The following is a 21,402-nucleotide window of genomic DNA, read 5'->3' on the forward strand; positions in this document are numbered from 1 at the left end:
AACTATTCCTCATTTAAGAGCACTTGTCATACGGTCCAAAACTATTTATTTTTCCCATGTATTTTGAATAAGGGTTTTTTTGCAGTTGACATCAACTTCTAAATGAGATAATTTAATACTGTAAACCATTTAAAATTGCAAATCTTACAGACCACGTCCTGAGAAATTTATTCCAAGACACCCCTTACTTTGATGTCTAAACAGTCTTTACTATATGCAGAAAAAAACCTTAGTATTATTTCTTGGCTGCCAAAGTAGACCGAGCTAAAGGCAAAAGTAAAATAGTATTCTCCTGTATAAACTTAAGGAAAATAGTTAACTTGCTTTATTGCAAACTTATTAATCTTACTAAGAATGCTTTCATTTTATTAGGCCAAAGATCACTAATTGCATCTCCAAATCAAGATTGAAAAGAATTCTTTTTCTAAAATGTTCCAAAGAACAAAGATTAGAAACTTGATATACTCAGCATACCAAAACCTCAACCCACCTACTTGATCCATCATAACTAGAAAGTCATACTTAGTTTATCAACAAAATAAATCACTGAAGTATAAACCACCAAGCACAAAGTATATATTAAGTCTACATGATCTTTACATTCAAACCATTTTTGGACCTTTGGTAAGTTTTATTCTTTGTGGAGAATGATAAATAATAGCCATCTGAGTATAGTTTATGTTCTTTGTTTTCATGTGCCAAACCCTATCCAATAGCACACAAAACACACTCCTAGCCTTGGCAGTTCAAGAGATATCAATTATGTCACATGTATCATTTTACTCAAGTAAACGTAATTTTAGTAGTCACAATTGCAGGAAGTGTTAGAGCTAGAAAACAAATGCTTCACACTGTGTATATTTATGTTCAGATGGTACTAGGCTCTAATGATTTGGAATTCAGGATATTACATAGCTAATAGAATTTAAGTTTAGAAATACAGACCATTTATTTCCAAGGTACCAGATCTCTCTCACGCTCAGCATAGAATACATATTTTCAGGATGAATATCCTCCACTATTGGACTGATGAGATAAATCAAGCCAATGACAAAAGTCATATAGAAGCAAAAAGACATTATTTATTAAAATTAATAAAATGTCCACAGGTAACTCCAGACCTGTAATTAAGATGTATGCAGAGGTCTATGTATTCTGCTGTATTTTCTGAAGAAGAAACTCCATTTGTAAGTTTAGATTTGGCTGTCCTCTTTTCGTCTTCTTACTCAATATTTTATAAGCTTCCATTTTCTTTTGCTTGTACAACTGCTGAGCTGCTTCTCTTTGTTGTTTTCTTTTTTCTGCTTCCTGAAATTAAATAGATATGATTATGAAATAATTACATACCTTCTATAACTATGAAGCTATCTATAAGCAATGAAATTTCTTTTTGTAAATATACTGACAATTAGGTATTGTACTGACACTAGAAACACCATTACTCTTAAAAGCTTAATCAGGACTCTCTTTCCGCGCATACTGCAATCAAAACATATTCTATTGCCTAAAGCTTTGAGAGAAGAGCCAAGTATTCTTCAGTAGAACATCCGACAGTAAGGTTTGTCACTAAAATATGTACTACTTCCTTTCTGTGAAATGAGCTCCTTGACTTTTTTCCTTAAATGACAAAGTGGCAAAAATTTCCCATTTTACCCTCTTGAGTGCAAGAAAGAAAGAGTTTGATGCAGAGGCCCCCATGTAAATGTCTTGCCAACCCAGATGTGCTAGGATACTGGCCACATCTGCATGGGACTGGCACATAGGATATGAGACATGTCTGGAGCTGGAAGTTGAGCACATTTGTGATACTCGGACAACATCACAAGCACTACCTAGGGCAATTTAATCAGGACTAAACTACTAGTGACCTGTCCTCTTTGAAGCAACACAGACTCCTGTCTTTACTAAGAGACAGGAAAAAAACAAAAACCTAACCAATTTTTCAACTGTACAAACTTTCCGTGTTGAGGGGACAGCACACATGCGACCAAACCACTAATGGAGGCACTTACATATATGGATAATTATCATGATACTATGTTCAGTTTTTATCAAACAGCTTACACTCCCTTCTCTAGTGTTGTGATTTAGCAAGTAAGTTGGGCACACACCCACAACAAGCAAGCTAACTAGCTTGCTTCACTTATATCATGTCCTACCAAAATATGCAAGACATCACAAATCAGACTGAAGGATCGCTTCAGTTAATTTGGATGATTTCTTCTCATAAAGCTTATTCTTTGAAATGCAGTGCCATGCTGACCACAAAGGCAGATGTTTCTGCAGAATGCTCAAACAGATGATAATTTATCAATTTCGTTATTGTTTTCCATGACATAGCTAGCTTCTGAGATGTTCAAAAATTAGCAAGAATGCTCTGTGATGTACAATATAAAATTAACTAGAAATGACTCAAGAAAATACTTCTAAATATAAATCTAAGAGGTTTTTGGGGGGCAAAAAAGATCAAACCAACCTGCAAATACAACATCTCTCCATTCAGAATGCTTCACGTATTTTAGCATAACAATGATTAATACCATTCATTCCTTTTTTTTTTAAAAACCAGAGTAGCATCGACTAACTTACCTGTAATTCACTTCCTATCCAATAATTTTACTGCTGTTCAGTATACTGTTGTAAACAACATTCATTTAAGCTACCAACCAAATGCTTACTCAAAGCAAGAACATTCATTTTACTTAGGCAGTAAGTTACTGTTACTTGAGTTCGTATTTTTTCTGGTCTCTACTAAATCCTAGCTTTTTTATATAATGTGGAGGCCAAAACTGTGCCTTTAAGCTTATTTCTTTTCCCAAAATAAATAACAGCAAATCCAGTGTTTGCTAACATACGCAAGGGTAAAGTATGTGATCATCATACCAGGATTCCACATAAATGATTACTGTTATTGTGGCACTTGGCTACTGTTTGTTTTGCTTAAGTATCTTGAATAAGACCAAAAATGCTAACACCTCCCCTCAGGCAACTCTTATGTGCTGCTCAAAGAAAATTCCTTGCAGCCTTGTTCCCATCTTCTCTAAATAACCTGGTCATAGCATTCATTTACTTTAGCATGATCTGTACCTAATATTCAAAAAAGCAGCTCTCAGCTGAACAACTATGTAAGTCGCCCAGAATCGTGATCAGCTTGCACAAAACTACTCTAGTTTTCAAAACAGCTAAACTGAAGAAATAATATATTTTATCCAGCTATGTATTTATGTAACATTTATACAGCAGTTACTGAAATTTAGTTTGCGAGCAGCAAATTACACAACTTGTACATTACAGTGTGTGCCATTATACAGTGCAATGAACAGCGTACTGGGAGAGAACAAAACTAATAAAATAAGGATGTCTCAAATGAATAAATCAACTGAGTTATTCAACAATGATAATATTAAGATACACCCTGTAAGAATAAGTCCCATTAAATTAGAATGAGGGAAAAAATTACTAAATATTTTGGTCGTGGATACAATTACATTTAATTGTTTCACTGTTGGTCAAAGCACATAAAAAGGTAAAATGAAGACTGCATTATGATCACACCATAAGAAATAGGATGGATATTTCATTTTTCAACACAAGATGACGGTATTATTATTACTCCCCCTTCTACAATATTTAAGAGGTCTAGCATAATCCACTGGGATACGCAGGTCAAGCTCTAAGTTTTTCTTGAGGTACCAACTGACATAATAAAATCCCGCTAACGGCAACTGCAAGACAAAAATAGTAAGAACAAAGACAATGATAACTTTGAACCCCTGCATGCCTGAATATTACTGTGAAGTTGAAAAAGACTGAAAGAATACCAATACTTGTGTTCCTCTCCTATGGTCCTAATTGAGTCCAGATGGAAGACTGACAGGTAGAAATGGTATTAATCTAGTCTTCATCTACAATCAAGAAATATCTGTTTAAGATTTACCTCTTTCCTTCTAGCACGCTCAGCCTTTATTTTCTCATATTCTTCTTTTGCCTTCTGATTGGACGTCTTCTTCTTAAACTTCCCTTCAGTCCTAACCGACCTGTAAGAAAAAGTACATGTACTTCAGATACGGACTATTACTGTGCAGACATAACCACCTATCCCATAGCCATTGCAGAATCTTCCACTGTTTTTTGCATATTTGAGGAAGTTAATTAGAAATACAGATTTACAGATGATGTAAGTGACAAGCAAGGCTCATCCTTCTATACTGAACGGACACCTATTTGCACTACTCTTACATGATACCCAACACCACTACATGTCATGTAATGAGCATCTAGCATGAAAACACCGCAAACTGAACTCCTCCACCACCGAGTGTACTGAAGACTGGACTGCACAGAACTTTTAGTAACACGTATACCTTACCTGCTGGATCTTCACATGGATGGTGTTTCACAAAGTTTAAAGAGTGCCTAAAAGAGGTTTTTTCCCATCATACTAGCTCTTCAGAGCTAGAAAAACTGAATGCACTAGCTTAGAGCTGTATTATCTCTTTCTAGTTCTGACACATGGATGCAACTGCAGACATATGAGGACAGCCAGCTCTTAGCAGGTTGCCTGCCAGAGAAATCAGGCTGACGTGGCCAGGTGAAAAAGCACAGTAATAGCATTGCCTTTCTAAAAGTTTCTTCTTGAAGGAGATGGTATATTATTGTCCTTAATGCTCTGAAATTAGGAACTGAATTTTCCTTCCCAATTTCAATATAAAAAACTGCCCAGGTATCTTTCAAAGAAAACAGTAAAAGAAAACCAGTGCCATTTGTCTGGCATTTACTGTCACACTACATTGAGTGGATTTTTCTGGTTATTTAGTTCTAAATTTTTTTCTGATTTACAATAAAGCCATTACATAAACAGTGACATTTCACACTTGAAAAACACAAGCTTTGCTAGACAGTTAACAGCTGTTCACAAAGTGTTCGATTACTCTACTACTCACACTACAAAAAATTGAGAACTAGCCATCATCATCTAGGACATTTCAGGCAGATGATGAAAAAGGAAAGTGAAGCTATTTACTGATACTTTCATTTAGAAATACCACACTCTTCAGGAGAAAAACAAAACCAAAAAAAATCTTTGCTTTATTCTCATCTCCATCTTGTGGCAATACTGTGCAATGACACCTCATATTCTCAGAAGCACAAAACTACTTAAATTGCAATATATGCTAAAATAGAATTACCTAACCAAAGTCTTATTTTACATCCCCACAGAACACCGAAGTCTCTAGACTCTACGTATCACCCCACCTCACAGATTAGCAGTCACATTTTTGCAGAATTATTAATTCTGGTTTACAATCACAATGACCATAGTTTAAGCAAAACTAAAAAACTCTCTGGTTTAAATAAAAACAGTCCTATTTCAGACATCCCCACGAATTAGCTGCCTATTCCAGACAAAACTCTACCTTTCTCCCACTGCTGGGCTTAGATCTGACTGCCTTCCCCCCCTCTCCTGAGCATTCTTCCAAGGAAAGTTTAGATGTAGATACACCTTGGAATTAAAGGAATTAGCAGAAAAACAGTGCAATATGAAAAAACAACTTATCAAACTGGGAACAGAAAGATGATGCAAAAAATGTTCCCGAAAAGTGACACTAATTTAAAAATACTGAGAATCAATTCAAAGGAAAACTCTGTAGACTCAAAAGCAGACTACCTGAAATGCAGGCTCTTCTCTTTGTAGGCATGGTAAGAAATTGGCCAAACACTTACTGCTCTTGGGCTGAGCACTATCCTTAAAGTACAATGGTAACTGTCATACTATTTCTCTGGAATCAAGCCCTAATCATCATCAATTTTGTTTTCTGATTCTGATGCAAACATAACAAAGCTATATGTTTAAATTTTCTAACAATTAGAAAAACATTAAAGACTTACGGCATTTTTTTAGTAAAGCAAATCACCATACTGAAGTCCATGTAAAGTATAAGATCTAAACTATTTCTTTAATGATGGAAACGGTTACTTGTTTTTAGACACGTATTTCAAAAACTTACTCCACTGCTTTATTAAGTTTTTCTTCTGATAAAACTGAATCATCTGGAGCCCTGCGCCGTTTCTTAAGCATTTCTTCCTCAGCTAGGTAAAGATGTTTCAAGTGCTCTGGATAAGTATCGGTAAACTGATCATCCTGTTGTGAATGGATCTTTCTTCCCTTTTTCAACAATTTCCTGTATTGTCTTTCGATCTTTTGTTTTCTCCGAAATGCAAATCCTCGTCCTGAAAACGTTAAGAAAAAGGGTTAAATACACCTGCACTGAAGTAGTACCAAACCATTCAATTGTTGCCAGGACCATTTCAATCCATTTTCTTTCCAAAATAGAAAAAAAACCTGTTTGTGCTAATTTTAATAAGGACCAGTCAAAAATTCAAGGAAAAAAACACTGTTATAAATCTGTTCCCTACCATCGCATTGCAGCGTGTACGGATTTACTGAAAATTATGGCCTAAATCCTCGACAGAACATGCCGTTGCAAACATACTACTTAATGCACACTCAACATTATACACCTTTGTCGATGCTTTTCGAATCCAGTGAAAAGACGTATTAGCATTTCACTTCTCTCCTACTTTTGACAGCTTCATAAGCAACATCAAAAGAGATTCCTAAAGATAGTCTCAAAAAGACAATGATAATGGTAATATTGGCTGCTTAAGTAGTCTGCAGCTGCAATGCCACAGGAAAAAAAGTCACTAAATCACTGTATTATAGTATATTAATATTCCATTGCATCTTTTCACACAAATAGTATTTTTATTGCTACTACCTTCTTTCTACACTTGTCTAGGAAGAGATTTTCTACAACTTCAAAAGTATGCTATGTCATAGAATGATTTAGCCTTAAAGGAAACATCAGATAATGGTTGTTTCAGTCTCAATCATTATATAACCACTTATCAATCTTAAGTTAAACATGTTTTTTTCCTAATATGTTATTTTTTTACTGCATTAGTCTTAAGAGCTATTGACTTTTATAATATTCATTAACAAAACAGTTTCTGAAGGCAGCAAGTCCAAATTAGTCCCAACTTTCCGTTTGATTCTTTACCCAAAGTTGAAGATTCAGAAAAGTGCTGCAAAAGCCAATGCTCTTTTTCCTATCAGTTTATTTTCACACTCGCATAACTACCTGTCAATAGTTTGAATTTACGTCCGAACACACTCCGATTTTAAATATACAGCTTCACAGAGAAGTGAAGATGAGTCCAAAGTCGGAGGGCCACCACTACCCAGCCCGAGCACCACCAAGAACGCGCAGGCTCTGCCATCCCGAGGCCCGGGAGCTGCAGCCGGACACAGCCTGTCCCCGCCCAGCCTTGCGGCCGCCGACCCGAGCCGCCACGGAGCCCCCTCGCCTGACGTGCGTTGGCCCGCCCCTCGGGCAGCGGCGAGGACGGGACTCCGGCCTCCGCTAGACGCACCCCTCGCTAAGGCAGCAGGCCTGGCCGCGGCCCGGACCGCCAGGGCCGAGCCAGCTCAGCGGCACGGCGGGAGGCCAAGGGCCGCGGCCAGCGGGGCCGGGCCGGGCCGGGCCGGGCCTCCCTCGGCCCCTCTGCCCCACCACGCCGCCACCTCAGGCCCGCCGCCGCCAGCCGCGGCTGCCCCCGCCCTCCACTCACCCTCCTGGACGCTGCCCATGACGTCGCGCAGCAGGACGGGCCGCCGCAGCCGCTTTCGGCGGGGTCCGCGGGCGCCAGCGCCCGCATTTTCCGCCGCCGGCCCCGGCCCGCTGCCCCGCGCCGCCGCCATCGCTCTCCCGGCGTCGCGCAGCGAAACACCTCACCGGGCTGCGCCGCCGCCACTCGGCGCTCGATTCACCCGCCTGCCTAGCGGACGGCGGCGGCCCGGCCAGCAGCCCCGACGAGCCGAGCGCAGTCCCCAGCCCTGCGCGGCGCCATGTCGCGGCCGCCCGGCGCGCTGCCGCCCCAGCTGCCTCCGGCGGCGGCGGCGGGGACGCTGCGGCGCGTGGCGCGGTTCCTGGCGCGCGCGCTGCCGCTGTGCCGCGCCCACACGGTGGAGTTCTACACGCGCGGGCTGTGGGACCGGCTGGTGGCGCCGCGGCCCGCCGCCGTGCTGGAGGCGCTGCGCGCCGCCGGGCCGCTGGCGCTGCGGCGCCCCCTGGGGGAGGCCTCCGCCGCCGCGGCGGCGCTGTGGGGTGAGTCGGGGCGGGGCCGGGGCTCGGGGGTCCGCAAGCCCCGCGGGAAGGCCGCGCTGTGGCGCGGGAGCCTCGGGGCACGGTGCCTGTGGCGTTCACGGCGCCGTCGCTCAGGGAGGTGTAACGGCCCACAGAGCACAGCGGCCTCCTGTTGTGCGTGGGCTGCTGGGGCCGCCTGTGGGCCTCTCGGTGGGCTCCCCCTTCCAGCCGCCCCTTGCTCCACAGGTGGCATCGGTTTCTTTTCTCGCTCTTAAGACCTCCTCATCGTCCTCCTATCTACGTTTAAAATTATCTTCCTTGCTTTAATAAAACAGGAGAATTTCACACCGCTCTGCTGAGCTGCTTTTTTTTTCCTACGTCTCTACCCGCTGCCTTCCTGCGGCCATTCCCCTGTTGTTGTGCCTTCAGTCCGCCTTCAGCCGAAGCTGCGTTTTCCTGCCTGTGTGTGCCCCGGCAGCGCCCGTCCTTTCCAGGGCAACGGGGTGTGCTCGGAACCGTCACGGTTGGGGTAGCATAGCCGTGGTGGGAGGGACTGCGCTTTAGGAGGCTGTCGGTAGTGACAGCTGTGATGATGGTCTCCTTTTCTAGGTTTCATCCTGTTCGTTTAGCAATGAAATGAAACTCCTAACTGTCAGACTTCTTCGCTCTGACTAATTTCTGAAGAACAGAAGTAAAATGAACCAAAAAAGACCCCTCCACATGAGTGGAAAGGTGTAACGGTTAAAAGTCTTCATAATGTTGAGACTCTGGAAATGTGGAGGACAGCTGGAAAAGGCTTAAACACCGCTTTCCTATGTATCTGTAATAACGAGTGTCTGGCAAAGGAAGACAGAAAGCAGTTTTATTTCTGACAAGACCTATTTTTTAGGTATTTTTAGTAATTTTCAAGTAACTCAAGAGGAGGCCAGCTATGAAACTGTATTACTGAATTTACTGGAGTCCAAGTAGAAGGGAAGCATACCAGTAATACGCTTTCAGGCAGAGCACAGAAATGAAGATAAAGTATCTGAAAGGTATGTTATTTGGGGGGACTGAGCCCCAGCAAAGAGATCGGTTTCAAAACTAAGGTAAAATCTTTGACAAAGAACTTAGCCGAGAAAAGCCTGCATCATGCCAAAGCTTATGGAGCGTAGATAGCTCTCGCGTAGCGTTAGCTCTGGAATGCTACATGAAACGACTCGTGAGACAGGAAAGCACACTGAGTGTAATGGAAGGGCCCACAGAAAGTAGCATGTGGAGCTGTCTGCTTTTTGGCATAGAAGACAAGCTAAGATAATGGTTTGGATTTGGAAGGAGATTGAAGAGCTGTGAATTGCTACATCGCTTGTAACATTTCTCTCTTGGATCTAAAGACCTTCAAAATATTAACTGTAAGATTCATTTTTAAAGGGTTGAGGTATCTGGGATTTATTTGTATGTGAAAAAGACACTGGATTATGAATTAACTTCGAGAGCCAGGTGGAAACAAGACAGCGGTCCAGTCAGCAAGCAAAAGTGTTGGGAAGCAGTGAGGAAAAACTTAGTGTTTTTGACAGGTAATGACAGTCAGAACTGATTCAGAGCAACGGGACATAAAATTAAATGCAAATAGAGGCTGGAACAAAACTAATCATTAGATGAAGTCATCAAAAAGAAAACATTACAGGAAAATTAGCCTGATCTTACCTGTTTCTGTGGAAAAGCCCATGAAATGATTCAGACACTGAAGTGGTGGCCTGTAGAGTAGAAAGAGAATCAAGAAGGCAGAGTATTGTTTTGTAGATTTTTGAAATCGGAAAATCATTTAATGATCTATATTCTATATATTACAGAATCCGATACAGAAATCACTGGAACAAAAGACACAATTTATGGCTAAAATGAAGCACGTGTTTTCGAAGGGTATGAAGCCTTCATGCTGTGGCTAAAATATAACATTTCTTTGGTTTCTGCAGGGATTATTTCTGCTCATTACAAAAAAAGAATTGCTCCTTTTTTCTAGCCTCAAAACTATAGTATGCTATTTAACATTTGGAAGGTTTTGAGACACTCTCAAAATTTCTCCAGTATCGTGACGAAATTGGAGGCACTGTAATGGAATGGGCATGTGTGTGCTGATTTGGTGGTTCATGCCTGACTCGTTTGACTGCATGGTATCTGTCCATCCAGTCACATGATGAAAACACCTCGTAGTAGAATATGAGTTTCTCAGTGAAGATACCTGCAAACACCTACCTATACTTGAAAATGAATGCAGTGTTAGCCTGTATCAAAATTAGGATTGAGAAACTTAATATCGCAGCTTATTTGAGAGCTTTAGTACAACTTAATAACATTAGAGATCAGAAACCAACCGTTAGAGATCTAATGGAAACCCAGTGTAAACAGAAATTACTCTTCCTTATATTCCCCTAAACTATTAACTGTATATGTGGTTGTTCTTCAAAATTATCAGATATTTAAATGTTAGTTCTTTATATTTACCTTGAAATGGGTACTAAAAGGCTCTCATAACATGCTATCATTCATAGAACTACCGGTTTTTGGAGCGCAGCTATGAGAATAGATTTATTTGGCATGCTCAGATGACATTGTGGTCATGTACCCCAAATACCTTACTCAAAATATGTGTAAAACGACATTTTGATTTCACATGATAAAACCTGTGCTTCCTAAGAGTTTGCGAAGTGTTACATTTATACATTCACAATCCCCAAACTATTATGAGAAGTTTTCTAAAATCTGTTCTAATAGGGATCCCAAATTAAATTATAGGGAGACAAGCTACATTTGGCAGAATTGATCTGAAAATGTGAAGTTGTCAGTTCATACATAGCTCTGCAAACTAAAAGGTAACATGATTGCAGATTGGCAAAAACTGTGCACAATATTTTATGTTACTTTAGGGATTTTGACAAATACATATGCTGAATTGTAGTTTTAGAAGCTAGCAAGCAAGAAATTATAATTCTGTTGTACAGTATTATATGGAAGAAGATAATCATGTTACAGAACATTACATTACATGTTCTATAAATCAGTTTCAAAGAATATTTTCAGATACTCATCAGATGATATTTCATTATAATGACCATATAAAGGGTGGAACCCTTGTTTTCACTTGTACCGTACAGAAAAATTTCAGATCCATTTTTAGATATAGAAAACTGGTTTATATTTTTATACATCAAAAAGCTGACATTTGCCATATTGCATCTTGTTTATCACGTCATTGCTGTAAATTGGACACAGGCACAGAAAAATCTGTGTTTAAGTATTTTCATATTTTACTGTAAATTACTGTTTGTACTATAATTCCAATTTTTTGGCATATGTTTCTTTCCTCTGAAGATTTATTTGCGAATGTATAGACTGACTGGTTAAAAGACATACGAGGTGTCATCTTGTGAGCAACCAAAGTAGAAACATTTTGAGAAAACTAACATTTTTAATATTCATAAATAATATGTAGTCCAACAACTGCCATTCCATAACTTGAAGTCATGCTTCAGATACCTTAATATAGTTGTTTTTTTTCTTTTAGCTGGCAGGCTGGGACAACAATTTAAATTTGGTAGGAGTGTTATTACAGACAGTATACTAGTGATCTTGTATGAGATCCTACTAGTTCTGTTCGTGTTCTTCCATCAGATAACCAAATTCAGGGAAGTTATAGAACATGGGTATTACTACGTTTAATTTCAGTTAAGTGAGATTTGTAAGGAGAGTTAATGTATTTTATGTCGGGTGCTGAAAAAGTGAAAGCAGGCAAGTGGTGGGCTTATAAGCTTTTCACGAGTTCTGACAAAGAAGCAGAAAACTCCAGATTTCAATTATCAGTCTTTAACCTAGGAAAGTTATGAAGTTTCAAGATAAGTTGTATTTGTGCGATACAGTGGGATCAGCAGGAAGTAAGGTGAAAGGAAGATTGGGTTGCTAAATATTGTGAACTCTAATCTGCAGAGTGCTTATGCTGTTGATCTTGGTGAGCTATTTGAAAGTTAGATGGGAAAAGTAAGGATAAATTTCTTCAAGGGTGTAGGTTTAATGATTTTCAGTATCGGTGTCAGGTAGTGTGGTGCAAGATGGGTATGTGCATCGTTGATGATAGTTTTCTTTTTGTACTGTAGCAAGTTTGTATATGTAATCCACGTGATGTTTATTTCCACAGTCATTGTTGGGTGAAAGTTGCCAGTGAGGTATATAATACGCGTTCCTTACAGAGGAGATGAGGGATACTGTTTTTTGCTGTGTTTTGGATGATGACTGGTGGTGTAGAAGCGAGGTGTCTTAGGTCAATGGCATTCTTGCATTTAGTCATTTGGTAGATGTTGCGGGTATGGCCATTACGGTATCCAAGAAGCTGCTGTTGATTCAGTTTGAAAAACGGTGACTATAGACCTTGCAGTAGAAATTGATGAGGGAGCCCTAGCTTTGACTCCAGATATAGCTTCAGTACAGTATTGATGTAATTACCTAAACAAAATATTTAACTCGTGGTAGCTTGTGCAGGCGTGTCATCGCTGTGTGCGTATTTGTGCCCAATTTTTAATTAATTGTCCGCTCAGAATGACTTTTCTGGATGAAGAGATACATATGCTGGCCTAGACCTTGTAGAAAGTTCCGTTGGACTGGGATGCCGTTCTGGGCTGAGATGGTAGGCAAGTCTGACGCTTTGAAACAAACCTTTTCCAGCATCTCTTTCGGTACCATGCATAGGAGGGCTGGTGTTAACATTGGCATAGTGAGTTTATTTCCAATAAAGGAAACCAATGTACTTAACAGTACAGCGAAACAAACATGTCTCAAGTGTCCAAACAGATCATGTTTATAAACAACATATAGGTACCTAATTTGTCAGTTACATTTGCATTCATTTCTGCCTTTTGAACTAAAGCAAATACATAAATGTGATACACCTACAGGATATTTCATGTTGGTTTATATTTTTTCTGTTTATTTCTACTAATACCACTAGAAAGTTTACATTAAGAATAATTCTAAGCTGGTTAATATTACTGAAAGAACGCATATATTAGTACACTTGGAGTCAACAAAAGCATCTTCTAATAGACTTGTTATGTGACAGTGACCTGTTTTCATGAATTTTATTGCTATCGTGTTATACAGGAAGAATGGCAGTATTTCTTCTTGCACCCCCAAGTATCTGATGTCACTGTAATGATAGAAAGCATTTTTTTTCAGTAGTGATACAGTTCAGTGTATTTAAAATATAAAGGTCAATTAAAACCACCCAATATCTAGCGAGACATTTTGAAAAAATACTGCTTATAAACCAAAATACATTTAATAGGTATGTAATACACATGTATAAGAATGAAAATTACAAAAATAAAATTTTATTCAGATGTTTCTCGTGCATCTCACATATGTTAAAGAAATGTTTTGTAACATATGTTAAAGAAGTATTTTGTAACAGGACGACATTCCAATGTACTTTCAAATCTCCTTTATTTCATATAATGTTATGTCATGAAGAAAAGTGAATTCTGGGGGAAAGTTTTTTGCTTGACTGATTTTTGTTTTGTTTTGTCATACAAGGTTGGCCAGTATATTTAAAAATGTGTGCCAGTTGCTAAAAAGATTATATGTTTCAGTGTTAGGTGCCTCAGTTTTCTAAAATGAAAAAAAACCCCAAACCATACTGGTCACTGAGGAAATAAAATTTGGAGGTAAAGAACAAGAGAAATGCATATTAGAATGGGCCTGACTTTTCTCCAGTGTGTTATACTAAATACAATACTAATTCAAAGAGGTCATAATATGCATGAAACAATGTGGAACACCCACTTCTCATCAAGAAAATTAGATTTCTTCTTCACCTGGCAAAACTGCTGAACAGCTGGTCAAAATATCCCTCTGCACCTTTTGACTTAATGTCTCATCTCTATCGCATTCTCAATAATTGTTGGCATATAATTGCTTGTTGAGTCTCTTAAACCTTGTTCTCTTTCTTGACAGATCAGTGATTTCTTCCTGCTGCATCAGACCTAAAGATTTCTATGCATTGTTACTGATTCAGACTACATTCACAATAGTTTTAGCTAAAATAGGGAGGAATGAGACAATAAAAAACAATCGCAGAATTAATAAATTATTCATACCAATATGTTTCACTTAAAAATAAATGTACATTTTTGAAACTAAGAACCAAGTAATACCAAACAAGCATTTCGTCTTGAGTCAAACAAAATATGCATTGGAATCTAACTTTGGCTCACACCTGATTGGTAATAAAAATTAATGTAATTCTCCCAGCAGATTCACCAGTTACAAAGCAACTTGGAAAGTATGTGAATATAGTGATTGTAAATCAAAATATTTCGTATATTGAACAGCTGTATTTCTTAAAAAAATCTGGTAGTATATATTGTCAGATGGGAGTAACTGGGAAATGCATAATGAGCAAGTTTGTAAACAAAGAAAGTGATAAAGTTGACTGAATTCTCTTGTTGATTATACTAAAGTAGCTCTGCTAAAATAATAGGTTTTTCCATATTTACACTAGTTAAACTAAGAGCAAAATTTGACCTCGGTTCTGAAGGGGAATACAGCTCAATAAAAATAATGAATTTTCCCACTTATGCGAGTGAAAAAAATTGTTACTTCTGTCTGATACTACGTATTTATTGCATGTAGTTCTGTCAGCACTATTACAGAGACGTTAAGCCCTGTTAACAGAAGTATTTTCTTTTTCTTTTCCATACAGATGATGACATGTTTTCCAATGTGTTTTGTGAAAACTCTAAGAAGCTTATCAATGTACATTTATTTGCCCTGGCTGCTAAGTATTATTCTTTGTCTAACGTTGGAGTCTGTACCCCATTAGAAGATGTACTTGTAGCACTGAGAGGAGACAATCAAGGAACAGCAGGTATATTTACATTTGTATTTAAATTTTTATTTTTCACTATAGGACCTGCAGAGTTTTGGTTTTGGAGGGTGGTTTGGTGGGTTTTTTGTTTCCTACACGCTTCTCACTTCAATTTTCATTTATTGCTAGATAGTTTCTTCATTGCCTTTGTTTGGAAAATGGATTCTCCTGCTAAAATTTGAGCAGAGGGGTCACAGCATTCAGTACCTATAGACCCTTCCTGAGATTCAGTTTTAAAGGGGATGAGATAGGCAAGCGGGCACATCATTATTTGAGATGTCGTGTTAATTCTCTTTGTTTTTCTTCTCCCTAAGCAGCAGGAATCATGGTTGCTATTCTTGCTTTTTTTTAGAAGTCTCACCCTAAAATCTGGCAAATGTTTTTTTTTTGTTACACCTTTTATTTAATGTTAAATATGTGCTTTGGCGTTTAGCTGAATACGGCCCAATAAGTGTCTGATGTCTCAAAAAAAAAAAAGACAGTTTTATTCATTCTGTATGTTTTGGACCAGTACCAAATATGTGTCATAAAACTAGAGTAATTTCATTTTCTGTAGTTAAAGAAATTGGATTAAAACACTCTCAAGTTGGCATCAAGTTGGACACTGCAAGTCTTGCCCCTGATTATATTTTTTGTATCAGATGATAAACTGGCATTTATACTTACTTTGCTATAATTTTCACTAAAAATGTGCTTTTCATTGAATCCTCAGTCATTATAGATTTGTCACTGTCTTTCAGATTTCTCATTAGTTTTTCAGAGACAGACTGAGCAGTTCTCTGCCTTTGCTTTCTAGTGCGTTTTATCTCTATAATACGTTAAAACTCTGATGTTTCTTATCCTAAGTGATAACACCATTATATATGTTGGGCATGTCTCCCATTTTCTACAGTTATCTTCTCTTTCCAATTTTGCCATTTTCCATGGTTGACTCCCCAGTTTTCCATTTCTTCAGAATTGCTAAAATGCCATAGCTAAGATAGTCTTAATGGTTTGTTGTGCATTAGTCTTACTGTAAGTTTATTTTCTGGCTTCTTTCCTTCTGCTATTAGTTCATCTGAAGCCCTTTTTTCTTGTTTAGCAACTGTATGCTGCTTTTCTTTCACTTGCTTTTTAGCTCTTTTCATTTTCATTATGCTCTCATTCCCTGCTTAATTCTCTGTAATTCTGTAGTTCTACCTTGTTATACTCATATTTGAGTTCATACCTGGATTAGCTTTCTTAGACAAAAATGCAAGGATTCTTTCATCTTTTTGTCATACAGAATGGAGCATCAAGAATAAGACAATTGCTGAGTATTTTATTCTGTGTCTTGCAGGAGTGCTGCTCGGTTGGGTAACTGGGTTTGTGATGCAGTAATTCTAAATTGTACTTCCTAGAAAAAGTAAAACTTGTTCCAAATGTATACAATGGTATTATAATTCAAAACCTTTGTGTTGAATTGGCAGTAAGTATCAGTTAAATTAACTTAATTGAAGTTCCTGGTAATCATTTGGCAGAAGCAAAATACCAAATTATGGATTCATAACGTGCGAGTTGCCAAATGAAAGTTGTGATCTTTTAACTTTAAGCTATTTTAGATATTTTGGACTTAATTCTGTATTTCAGAAAACATATTTGTTTCCTGACATACTAAAGCTTGCAAGTCAAGAGAAGTGTAAGTCTGAGAAAACTGGCAACTTTACGATAGCCTTGCTTATATTCTGAAAAGTATGCATCAGGATAATTCCATTTATGTTTCAGATGTTTTTAATACATTTCCTTGTTCTAAGACAAACATGCTTATGAGCCTGTTCCCACAGTTTGCATACTTGCATAGTTCTCTAACTTCTTCACCATCTTAATGTAGACATGCTATCCTTCCTTGGAATAATTGGTAAGCACAAACATTTTAAGCATATTGTGGACACAGCTACTCAGGATGGAGTTCTGAGTCTAAAGGGCTTTCTCCATTGCTCCCTAACGAAGGTCACTGTGGTCCTTGCTGCACCATCAGGTTGCTTGCACGGAGCACACGGGGTCTGGAAGAGCCTGGCCCAAGGGGAGGAAGCCAGCAGGGAGAATTTCTCTTGTTACAGGGTTCATATCTGATATAAGAGGCGAGGGTTGCTAGAGTATTGGATTAAGAGTACTCTCCACCTTTGCAGTGTGTTTATGGCCAAGGTAGTAGTCATGCAGTGACTCTTAACGAATCCGTCTTTAAATTCCATGTACTGGAATATCACTCAGCCTTAATGTTTTTTCAGTATATGGTTATCCCAGTCCCTCACTCTGGCTTATGGAATTAAATCATAGTAGTGTAGCTTCTGTATAGGTGGTGTCTTGTGTGGACTGTGAATTTCTTTTTTTTATCTGTCTGGTGTATCTGAATTTCCACAGGTAGCTGGGGTATAAAACCCTTAGGAAGATCTGCATTAGCCCTCTATAAAAGACCGTCTCTCCTCAATTTGTTCGGCTTCACAACTAAAGATGTAGCTGTAAATGGCGTTATAGAGTTGAAACGGTTTTTCAAATGGAAAACAGCTACCTGTGCTAGGGGTTGTTTCAACATTTCAGTACCAGCTAAAACTAGTAACATTAAGCTTTCGGTTATTCTATTATATCCAGGGTACTATTGTGAAGTATTCGAACGCCACTTTCTTTCTTCATCACAAAAGGAGATGGATCTCTAAGTTTCTTATGGTTTTTGAAATTAGTATTTGTTCTGCTTGCTTAAGTTGTATACATAATAAGGAAATCTATATGTATAATTATTTGTTTCCAGGAAGTAATTTTGTGATAGCAGAATGAATTTACACAGCTTGTTTAAAACACCTGTATATATTTTTTTTAAAATTTGCAGTTCTGTTGGCAATATAAAACAGTCCCCAAATACAGTTTTTCTATTGGATTGTAATATGTCTGCTTGTTTTTTCAAAATAATGTAAAAAAATCTATCAGAATGTTGCAGAAAATGCAGCAACAACAAAATTGATAAAAAATCTATAATTTTCTGCAAACAGTATCATTCTCCCTGAGCTGAAATATAAGCAGAGTGTTCATTCTGCAAAAGGAAGGAAAAGAAGTCTAAAAATGGTTAAGAAACTTTAGTAGCTAAGGTGATAAATACTTTATGTATGTAAGTATAAGCAAACTATGATTTTTCTACCTGGAACCTCAGCTTTTGTAAGTTGGGTCTTATTTCTGGATTTCTTCCATGTTTGAAATACTTAATTTGTCTTAAGTGCTCTCTGAAATGGTACTTCACACAGCGTTACACAATTCAGTCTTTTGAGTTCATACTATAGCAAAGAGTAAAAGGTGCAATACGTGGTGATAGTTCAAAGTGACAGTGCTGCTTTGGAGAACAGTCAAACAACTTTTATTTCTGTCAAGAAGTTAAATGTCTGTTTCTTCCTGTTCCCATTTTGCGTCTTCTTCTGATGAGCCTATCCAGACACTAAAATGTTCAAATATAAACAAAAAAAGAGACTTTTTTTTTTAAATTTTTCATCTTTTTTTCTTTCATTTGAAATGCTTACAAATTAAGAGGATTTTAGGACACCGTGTAGATCTTCACAGTTTTAAAGTTAAGCAGAATCTTTAGTGAAAGATTACTTGTTTCTGCTATTTGTTTTAACAGTATTTTAGTCTATTTTTTCTTTTGTCAGTTCATAGAGTCTATATTAGATTTTAAGTATTGTCATAACAGTTTATTATAAAAAACCAGATGTTTAAGAAATAGACAGATCCTGTGGGTTTGGGGAAAAATAGAGAAAACACTAGGTTTCTCATGAGCTCAGTTCAATTCCCCACTCTCTTTTAAAGAAGTAACACTCTTGGCTCTGTTCCCAGCATGATCTGATCAAGGAATGAACATAGTTTTTGCCTAATGATCGGTTTCTGGACAGATGAACACATACTGTGCAAAAAGCAGAGAATGGGAAAGTATATTAATCTGCCTAGTCATGTAGAAAAGTCTTGTTTTCTAGGAGCATGCTCATCAGTAATGGTCCAGTTTCTTCTGCCATCACTCAGACTTACAAAAATTTCCACCAATTTAACTAGAGCCAAGTGTACTGGAGTGTTGGTCGCCTAAGAGAAATGTGTGGGTTTCTCCCAAGGGAGCAACTTCTGAGCTCCTCCTTTGCTTGGGGGATGTAGAGATTAGCGAGTGGGTGCTTGGTATTCTCCACAAGCAGTAACCCTATGGTAGAAATTGACTCCATCTCATTAACACGTTCTCCAGCAACACTGTAATGAGTGATTTTCTACCATAAAGATGTAACAGTTCTATAATCCATCTATAGGGTAAATAAGGAAAATAAAAGTGCATCTTCCTTTGAATTTCCCCAGCATCGCTCATAACTTTTATTTGAGATATCTCCCGCTTGATATTGTGAGCAAATCTGCAGAATTAACAAGCCATACTGTGTGATTATTAATTTTCCCTGCCCTTATATTTCATATATATAAAGGTAAATGTGATAAACAACACAAAAATACATACTTTTTAATGAACAGGAAGAAATAGTACAGTTTTATAATAGTAGCTATTGTCTAATATCCAGTCAGGTATTAGATATGCTACATCTTAAAAAAACTACATTAACAGTACTCAGTTTTACAGTGTGTTGAATTTTACTAATTCATCTGTAATTCAGAAGATTAGTCTTGTGATAATTTAGTGAGTTTTTAATTAAAAATTACTATCCTTAAAATATAAAAATACTATAGCATATTTTTAGACTGGTATTTTTTCTCACCACAAATATTTATTATTATGGGTTGTGTTAATGTGTATTTATTGTCTTAATCTGATCCAGGTATCAAAACTGATGAGTTTATGAATAATAAGAAATCACATGAAGTGCAGGTGATGTCAGAGTTGGTAGACAACATGGCGAATTATTGTGGTATAAAGCAGGTAAGAAAGCATTTCTTACTGTATGTTACCGTGTACCTTCCAAATTATTCTCCTTATTGTGTTCGGATACATAATTTTGATATTCTATCAATGCTGTTCTTATTTTTCCTGTAAATAATTGTAGCTAATGAAGAGCCGTTAGGGTCAAAATGAAGGACAATTTTGTTGAAAAATGTATCATTCCAAAGGAGCTGCCTTTCACTGAGTCATAATCATTTTATGACTCATGACAAATTTTAAGAAATTATAATCATCCTCTATATGTTGAGCAGCTAAAAATTGTACTGCTTTTTGCTATGTGTGGGCACTGCCATGTTTATCAGTATTATATTGCTGGCAATTTACCATAAGCATCAGCAGGAGAGCAAAACTTCGTTCTTTTCCTTCTGTCAAGCACACAAGCGTGCCACATAGAGATCAAAGCAGAAAATCTGAGAAAGTTTGAAAGCTCATCTTATTCTGGCACAAGAGATTTAAATTGTTTCCTATTGTTTAATGTTGTTCACCTTTATTTAACATGGATTGAGATCTATCAATTAGGAATTTAGTTATGACCTTTTTAGTTTGAAGAGAGACCAGATTAAGCAGAGATTTATGTAGCAGAGTGTGCGTGAAGTACCTTTGGTAGAACACGTATGAGATCTGGATACCCAACACCATTATCACCCAGTGATTACTCTAAGAATTGGCCGTTTCATACATCAGATCGCAAGTTCATCCTTGGATGGCGAAGAATTGCAAGATTCCTTTCTCAAATTTGATTGTGACTTACCCTTTTTTTTTAAACATGTAATTATGATTGCACAGTGCAAGTCACTATTGCATTAAAACCTTGTAGATGTTTACTTATGGATCCGTTGACAAAACACAAGCGTCACAACAATACTTGACTTTTCTGAGTACTGTATTTCACATTCTATTAGACAAAAGTACACCAATACCATTTCCTCAGTTTACATACATGTAATTTTACTGTAAGCTTTTTCAATGTTAAACTTTCTGTTACATTCCACATCTTAGGTCTTTGTTGCGGTAAGACTAAATTTTTAAGTATCTGGGTGAACTGAGTTGGTTTAATCTTTTTAATCTCTAATGCTAGTAACTGGCTAATGTAGCTTCATCCTCGCTTTAAACTGTAGATGACTACTGGCTCTGGACACTGCATTTGATTCCTTTCTACATCTGAGCTGCACTTGCGTTCTGTGCAAGGGGCTGTAAGTGTAAATGGAGACTAACTTCCTCCAGCCTAATGTTCATTCCCACAAAGATTTGTGGAGGACAAACTGTATTTGTTTAAAACCAAAGATTAGTAAGGTATCTGCCCAGATTTTATGCTGAACATACTCTCTTTCAGCCTTTTTTTTTCCTAAGTAAATGCGTCTGAGTATAGTTTAAAATGAATGTATCAGGTGTGGGTAAGGGGGACGAGACAGCTGCAGCTGGGCGGGCCAAGT

General features: G+C 37.9%; 2 protein-coding genes across 6 annotated transcripts in view; one reads left to right on the forward strand and one right to left on the reverse strand.

Annotated features, from left to right (window-relative positions):
• Positions 1-924: 924 nt before the first annotated feature.
• Positions 925-7,962, reverse strand: CCDC59 (coiled-coil domain containing 59). The gene is made up of 4 exons (XM_075150586.1): positions 7,633-7,962; positions 6,009-6,231; positions 3,938-4,037; positions 925-1,308 (listed from the first exon to the last, which is right to left on the reverse strand). The coding sequence occupies exons 1-4, from the start codon at positions 7,760-7,762 to the stop codon at positions 1,147-1,149; spliced, it is 615 nt and encodes a 204-aa protein (XP_075006687.1). The 5' UTR covers positions 7,763-7,962; the 3' UTR covers positions 925-1,146.
• The window catches only part of METTL25 (methyltransferase like 25), a 62,720-nt gene continuing 49,212 nt past the window's right edge, over positions 7,895-21,402 (forward strand). For 2 of the 5 annotated variants that reach the window (XM_075150553.1, XM_075150559.1), the window contains exons 1-3: positions 7,910-8,168; positions 14,878-15,042; positions 19,848-19,948. In XM_075150553.1, coding sequence (XP_075006654.1) covers positions 7,910-8,168; positions 14,878-15,042; positions 19,848-19,948 — 525 coding nt within the window. Of the gene's footprint in view, positions 8,169-8,194; positions 9,182-14,877; positions 15,043-19,847; positions 19,949-21,402 lie in introns of those variants that run through there. The other 3 variants (XM_075150566.1, XM_075150575.1, XM_075150546.1) reach the window with 2 other exon arrangements.

The sequence above is a fragment of the Calonectris borealis genome, chromosome 1 (assembly GCF_964195595.1).
Source record: "Calonectris borealis chromosome 1, bCalBor7.hap1.2, whole genome shotgun sequence".
Taxonomy (NCBI): Eukaryota; Metazoa; Chordata; class Aves; order Procellariiformes; family Procellariidae; genus Calonectris; species Calonectris borealis.

What these genes read in the sequence shown, in the direction of transcription:
- CCDC59 (XM_075150586.1), bottom strand. Translation starts at nt 7,762, where the DNA reads ATGGCGGCGGCGCGGGGCAGCGGGCCGGGGCCGGCGGCGGAAAATGCG. An exon ending in CATGGGCAGCGTCCAGGAGG is followed by an intron (nt 6,232 to 7,632) that starts GTGAGTGGAGGG and finishes TAACGTTTTCAG; the next exon opens with GACGAGGATTTGCATTTCGG. An exon ending in AAACTTAATAAAGCAGTGGA is followed by an intron (nt 4,038 to 6,008) that starts GTAAGTTTTTGA and finishes TTTTTCTTACAG; the next exon opens with GTCGGTTAGGACTGAAGGGA.